Source organism: Lutra lutra, chromosome 16 (assembly GCF_902655055.1).
Source record: "Lutra lutra chromosome 16, mLutLut1.2, whole genome shotgun sequence".
Taxonomy (NCBI): Eukaryota; Metazoa; Chordata; class Mammalia; order Carnivora; family Mustelidae; genus Lutra; species Lutra lutra.
The window spans coordinates 5030166-5037327 of record NC_062293.1 but is presented as its reverse complement, the minus strand read 5'-3'; the positions used below and the strand labels follow the sequence as shown (position 1 = coordinate 5037327).

The window sequence follows — 7162 nt, the reverse complement described above, 5'->3', positions numbered from 1 at the left end:
AACTCACAACCTCAACATCAAGAGTCACACGCTCTTCCTACTGAGCCAGACAGGCGCCCCTGAAGGTCACATCCTTATCCAGAATATGGAAGCTCTGCACACATAAACAAATCTTGTTTTTAAACGGCTGGGGTTGAGAGCCAATGCTGGTATAGAAAGACTTTTTTTTTTTTTTTTTTTGAGATTTTATTTATTTGAGAGAGAGAGAGAGCAAGGGTTGGGAGGGGCACAGGGAGAAGCAGACTCCCCCTGAGCAGGGAGCTGAACAAGAGGCTCCATCCCAGGACCCCAGGATCACTGGAGCCAAAGGCAGATGCTTAACTAACTGGGCCACCCAGGCGCCCCTAGAAACGCTACTTTTAGAAAGATGGTAGAAATTAAAACTTCCGCGAGTTCCGGCGATTTCAGAAAAGGAAAATTTCCGGGCTTGGCATATTAATGACTGAGAAAGTCACTAATTTTTCCTCCTTGCAACTACGCTTCGCCTATGCTAACATCGGTTTACATCTTCAGAGAGCAAAGTTTTTGGTCCAATAACCAGGAAGAGACTGTTGGGGCTTTGGGGAGGATAGTGACTGAAAGGAGGCAGAAAGCGGGCACCTTGTATTTCAATAATAGGAGAAGAAAAAAAAGAAGTAGAGCTGCTTGAAAGTTTTTTAAAAAAATAAACAGTTTTGAGAATTGAGCAGCTGCAAAGCCTCTGTCTGTTTTCTATTTTGATCATTCTGCTTCTCGAGATGACCACATCTTTCAGAGGAAATGAGTCAAAGCCACTCTGTCTTGCTTTTCCAGCTGAGCATGTTCAGTTTCAATGAAGTAATGAATGAACTTGGCCGCACCACCCCCAAGCCTACAACAGCAAACACAGGGCCCTCGGCCAATCAGCAGACACTCCAGGTTTTCAAGTTGAGTTCAAACGGGCCCCCGGGAAGCCAATCAGCGCGCGCGGCTCCGCCCCAAACTCCCGGCCGCGACCAACCAGGAGCCGGGACGAGCCAAAACACAGAGGCCGACCAATGCCGGGCAGCCCCACGGCGCCGACCTCCGCCAATGGGCGCGGCCGGGCGAAAAGAGAAACAGTGCGGGCCGCAGGCCGCAGGATTCGAATCGAACGTCCGCACCGGAGCCGGGCGCAGGCCGAGCGGCGCGGGCCAATCAGCGGCGGCGGCTCGCGGCCCCCGAACGTTGGACACCGGCCCCGCCCCGCGCCGTTGTTTGTGGTGTCGGCGGCCGCGGGAGCCGGACCGGGACACTCGCTGGGCGGGCGGCGGACGGCGGGCGGCGAGGGTCCGGAGGCCGCGGGCGGGCGGCGGCGAGCGCGAGCCGAGGGCGGCCGGCCTCCCGCGGCCGCCGAAGCCATGTCGGTGAACATGGACGAGCTGCGGCACCAGGTCATGATCAACCAGTTCGTGCTGGCCGCGGGCTGCGCGGCCGACCAGGCGAAGCAGCTGCTGCAGGCGGCCCACTGGCAGTTCGAGGTGCGCGCGGGCCGAGGCCCGGGGGTCGGGGCAGCCGGGGCAGCCGGGCGGGGGCGGCCGGCCGCGCGCCGCCGGGACGGGGAGCTCTGTGTGTGTCGCCGCCCGGCCGGCGGCCGCGCGGTGTGGCGTGGGGCGCGGGCCCGGGGGCGGCGCGGGGGGGGCCCTGCAGGCGACACCCCTCTTCCCCCGCCACCGGCGCGCGGCCCGGGGACGCCCCCTGACGCGCCGCGGGCCGAGCCCACCGAGGGGACACGGCGGAGGAGCCCGTGTTGGCGGGGCCGGGCCGGCCGGGCGCTGGTGGGAGGGGGCTTCCCGCCGCGGCCCCGTTAACCGCCTCCCCGCCGCTCTGCTTGTCCGCAGACCGCCCTGAGCACGTTCTTCCAAGAAACCAACATTCCCAACAGCCACCACCACCACCAGATGGTAAGTGGGTCCGGGCGCCGGCCGGCGGGCGGGGAGCGGGGGCGTCCTCCGCGGCCCGCAGCGCGCCGGGGGCGAGGGCGCGCGGGCCGGGGGCCGCTGTCAGCCGCCGGCGGTGACAGCCATGTTGCCGGGGAGCGCCGCGCCGCGATGTAAACAAAGAGCCAAAATGTCTTCCAGGAAAGAGCGGCTCCCGGCGCCGGCTGGCTCGCCCGGCTGGCTCGCCCAACTTCGCGGCCCGGCCCGGGGCTGCCGAACCCTCGAGCGCGGGCCTGTGCTGGGCGCGCTCCCCGGGACCAGCGGGCGGGGCGGCCGGGCAGTGGCCGGGGGCCGCGGGTGGGGAGGGGGTTCGGATGAAAACCACCGTCTGGGGGGCCTGGGCGCCCCGAGTGAAGGGCCCCGGGGGCGCTGGGGGCTTGGGGGGGGTCTGTTGACGGGGAGCCCCCATCAAACAACCCAGCTCTGTGGGGAACAGGAAAGGGACAAATCCACCCTGGCTCCGGGAGCTAAGCTCTACCCTGAGAGCCCTGCTCCCTCTTTCCTGTTGTTGGAAAAGGGACAGGCCCCGAGTGTGGAGGAGGGTCGGATTTTGACGAGATAAGGACAAGAATTTGCATTTAATCTCAGTGTGTGAAGACACAAAGTACAGGAAACAGAGCGGTTCGGGTCTGGGTGTGCTTTCTTCTCTTTTCTAGGCTGGCCCCCTTGGCCTGAGCCTTTGCCTTCCTGGCCAGTGGGGTGTCCTGCTTTCCAGGGGCACCTGGACCTGGCTTTCACTTCAGAGGCTTGAATGCCTTCCCCTCCCTTCCCCACCCCCCCCTGCTAGTTACCTATTAGCTCTGCTGCGGGAGGAGGGACTGGGCTCCACCATGGGGATTGTAAAACATTATTCCCCAGGAGATCTGTTGTGGCTTTCCGATTGCATTTTTGGCATTTTTAACGCTTGGTGTCCTTACCCATGGCTCTCTTCTCAGTGCTGCTGCCTTTCCTGGAAAAGCTGCACGAGGTTCCCGTGCTGTGTCTTGTCCTTGGTGCCCTGTTTTCATCTAGTTGCAAAGGACGAGTAGAAGGGTCTATCTTGACCTTTTAAACAGCTCTTCACTTGGAATGGCTGATGCTGTATATAAATCAGAAGAGAAAAACATATTGGAGTACAGTGGGAGAACTGTGGGAGCTGCAGGGATGTGGCGGCTAAGGCCAGGTTCCTCCTAAACCGAGAGAGGTCATCTTTAGGAGACCCTCCCCTGCACTTGAACATGGGGAGAGCTCTGGCTCCCACCTTGCAGCAGAGCCTAGGAGCACCCCGGCTCCCAGCTCTCTAAAGAGCCTTGAGGTCCCCTGCACCAGCTTGTAGCCATTTGAAAAAGCCCAGGGGCTTCCAGCACAGCCATTCTGTGATGCTGTGAAAAGGGAGGCTGACCCAGGAGAACTGGGACTAGAGGTCCCTTTAGACCTCGTTATACCTTCTCTGCAAATCCCAAGGGGTTATCATCTTTTTTTTTTTTTTTAATTTATGTAAGTAATCTCTGTACCCCACGTGGGGCTGGAACTTCAGGACCCCCAACATCGAGTTGCATGCTTTTCCAACTGGGCCAGCCAGGCGCGCAGGGCTTATAATCTTTTAAAGCTTTCCTCAAGGCAGGTTTTGTAATCTTACAAGCGGTGTATCCATCAATACACTACCCATTGCGTACTTCATCAGCACAGTGGAGAATGCCATTCCTGCCCTCAGGAAGTCTGTAATTTTTTGAGAGAATAAATCAAGGAAAAAAGTTAAAAAAAGAGAACAGTAGTGGCAAGATAGCAACACCAGAAGTGACCCCAGGGCATGAGTAACTAATAAATGACTGTCCGGTAAATTACCATACATTCACACAGTTGGAGGCATCTTCCCAGGTGGGGTGGGAGGGGCGTCCGGGTTGAATTGGGGGGCGCTGAGGAGAAGAGTGAGGCCCTGGCTGGGAAGCAGGGTGCAGTGGACATGGTGTGCTTTAGGGCTGGCAAACTCCCCTCTGTAGTTGTTAGAAGTGAGGAGCTGGAGGGGTTTTGCAAGCATCTGGCCCAAACCCCAGCTTTTCGCCAAAGTAGAGCGCCCCTCGGAGAGGTTAAGGAACTTGCCCAAGCTCACAGGGCTCGGTGGGCACGGGATGCTCCTGGTACAGGCGAGCCAGGCCATTCTCCTGTCTGGTGGTGGTTGAGACGGGCTTCACCGGCGTGGCCAACTGGGGAAGTCACGATGCTGTGATGCAATTGGCCTCTGCCCCCACCCCCCATTCATTGTTTCCTGCTGCCGAGAAGTCAGCCCCGGGCTGGGGGGCGGGGAGTGGTGGAGGGAGGAGGGAAGTGGTCTGGGTGGGGCCAGGCCTGCTGGGACTCCGGTGGCCGCCCCCGAGGAAGACAATGGTTGCAGCTCCCCAGCTGCTGAGAGGGCGCTGGCCCAGTTAACAGGACAGATTCGCCTCCCTCCCCGTTTCTGGCTGGGATTTCACTGCGAAGCTGTGAAAAGCTCCCTCTGCGAGGTGAAGAGCCTTAGAATCTTGCTCCCCCAGCCCCGTGCCTGGGGGAGGGGCTGGTGTTGCTAAAATTAGGAGAAATTCAAAGAAGGACTCCTGTGGCTTCCTGGGAAAGAGAGAAGCTGCTGTGAGGTCAGAACAGGCTTTGTGCAGGCCTTGCTCTCTGCTGCCTCTTCCCCGTGGTCGTTTGAGAGAGTTCTGGGTGGCACCCCCTGGCCCCACAGAGCTGCTGGGGGTAGGGGGCGGGATGCCATCCCCCATGTTCTCAGGGAGCGCCAACAGCGCCCTCCTCCAACCAGGCCTTGCTCCTCCCAGCTGGGGTCCCTGATCAGAAAGGGTGGGGGATACTGGAGAGTTTGGGGGAGTTTCCCTTCCAGGGTCCTGGCAGAAAACATGTTGGGGTGCTTGTAAGTACCCCCCCCAGGAAGAGGGCTGAGGGGACGGAAGAGGCCGAGACTCTGCCAGCATCCCACCAACACATTGTGGGGGAGATGTGGGGACACAGACAACCCCAGTCCCTGCTTTTTGTCCTTGGGGAGCCCAGGCGTGAAGTGCACATGAGTCAGAGTTGGCTAGAGACCGAAGAGCTGGGGTCCGCCTTTCTCAGGGGGCCCCCTCACCACCGTGGGAGTCCAAGCCCAGGAATCCCCTCTTCGCAGCCTGTAGTCTCGGGTGGTGTGTTTTGGTCGGTTGACTTGAGCTCCGGGCCTCAGTTTCCTCATCTGTGCCCAGGCGTCGAGATATTGAAGACAGAGCCTTCAGGGCCGCTGGCTGGAGCCGAGTGAGCCCAGATGCCGAGAAGGTGCAGGTCCTACGTTGGCAGAGGAGGGAGACCCTTGGGTCTGGCTGCCTTCCTTTGACCGAGGACCTCGGAATGGCTGAGGGCGGATTACGGAGGGAGCCAGCTGGTTTCTTACCCAGACCGAGGCGCTAAGCACCGGTGTCCTGGGCTGCTCTCTTGTGTCCTCACTTGAATCCGACACCCTGGCTTCTGGTCGGACTTAACCCTTTGCTGTGGACACTCCTCTGGGCATCCCCACCCAGCATGCAGGAAACACTCTTTGGTTTTGGTAAAAAAAAAAAAAAAATTGTCAGGGTTTGTCCTTATTTTTTGTTTGTATTGGCTCGGGGTGAGAAGGGTGCTTCTGTCCTGTTGAAGCTGCCCGTGGACTGGCAAATGGGAATGGAGGCGTGGCCAGCCTGGGTGAGCCCCACCCTAGGCCCTGTGGGTCCACAGGGCACGATGGCTGGAAGTTGGGCGCTGTGTGCCCGTCCCCCTTCCCGACACCTGTGTTCTCTCCCAGCAGATGTGCACCCCCAGCAACACACCTGCTACGCCACCCAACTTCCCTGACGCGCTGGCCATGTTCTCCAAGCTCCGTGCCTCCGAGGGCTTGCAGAATAGCAACAGCCCCATGACGGCCGTGGCCTGCTCCCCCCCTTCGAGCTTCAGCCCCTTCTGGGCCTCGTCCCCACCCAGCCACCAGGCCGCCTGGATCCCGCCCTCCTCCCCCACGGCCCACAGCTTCCACCACCTGCACCACCCGCAGCCCACGTGGCCCCCCGGAGCACAGCAGGGGGGCTCCCAGCAGAAAGCCGTGGCTGCCGTGGATGGCCAGAGATGAGACTGGATGCCGCCAGGCGCTGGGCTGGAGCTGGGGCGTGGGGGGGGCAGTCCAGGGTCCGTGGGGACACAGGAGGGCCGGGGTGGGGGAGGAGCTGGGGGTGGGTGGGGTTTCCTGAAGAGCGCACTGGAAGATTTTATAAAAGAATTTTTGTGGGTGGTGGGGGATAGTAAACTTCCTGAGCCACTTGGGTCCTTCAGGAGTTTGTCTTCAGACAAGTTTTTTTCCTCTTTTTAATATATAACTATAATATATATGACTATATAAATATAACTAATGTTATGTAAAATGAGGCTGGCTGACTGCGGTGTTGGGGTCAGCAGGGAAAGCCCGGAGTGTCTCCTTGGGCCAGCACCCTCCTCCACCCCTCGTCCCAGGGCAGGTGCTTGCATGCCAGGTGGGGTGACCAACCCTGAGGTCCGCTGGCTGTCTCTCGGAGGTGACGCCTTCGGGAATCAAGAGGACCACCGTGGATCCACTCCGAGGAGTCCCCCAGCAGGGGCTCCCAGAAGCGCCTGGCGGCCAAAGGTGCAGAGGCCCCTGGCTATCACAAGTGCTCCCCACCTGGACTTCGTGGCTGGCTCCTCAGTGGCCCCACAGCTCTGTCTCTCTCCCGGTGTCGCCTGTCGCCGGCCGGATGTACGGGGCTTGTGCTGAACTAAAGAGCTGGCTTGGGTCAGGGGCTGAGGCTCTGCCTAGCGGGGGTCCTGCTTCTCCCACTGTGTGTCTCACCCGAGTGGATGGCAGAGTGGAGAGCTTGACTTTGGATTTACTTCCCAAATCAATCATCTCACCAGGGTGAAATTTTAATTTAAAAAACTTAAAAGAGACTTTTCTAACTTCCCTGGTTTGTGGTTCCTTTATTTCCTGGGTAGGAACAGGGGTCCCCCTGGGAAGAGGGGGCGGGGCTTCAGTGTGGAATGGCTGGTCCGGTTATTCTGATCAGGGGTGTCGGGACCAGGGGGTTGATAGGACCAGCTGGGTCCAGCTGAGTATGGGAGGGAGAGGAGGGCCTGGGTCTGAGTGGCTTCTGTGACCCTCTCCCTTTCTTGGCCCTTGCGGTGTGGCCCACCGCAGGCTGCCACTTGGCCCTGGAGCCTTTGTCTTGTCTGCAGTGGGGAAGCTG

The 7162-nt window shown here is 59.7% G+C and overlaps 1 protein-coding gene across 2 annotated transcripts; it reads left to right on the top strand.

Annotated features, from left to right (window-relative positions):
- Window positions 1-1108: 1108 nt before the first annotated feature.
- UBALD2 (UBA like domain containing 2) lies at window positions 1109-6879 on the top strand. 2 transcript variants are annotated; one of them, XM_047707360.1, is made up of 3 exons: window positions 1109-1478; window positions 1839-1901; window positions 5716-6879. In XM_047707360.1, the coding sequence occupies exons 1-3, from the start codon at window positions 1359-1361 to the stop codon at window positions 6034-6036; spliced, it is 504 nt and encodes a 167-aa protein (XP_047563316.1). In that variant the 5' UTR covers window positions 1109-1358; the 3' UTR covers window positions 6037-6879. The 2 variants fall into 2 exon arrangements, with proteins under 2 accessions (XP_047563316.1, XP_047563317.1); XM_047707361.1 differs by having other exon boundaries at window positions 1111-1478; window positions 5719-6879.
- The last annotated feature ends 283 nt before the right edge of the window (window positions 6880-7162 follow it).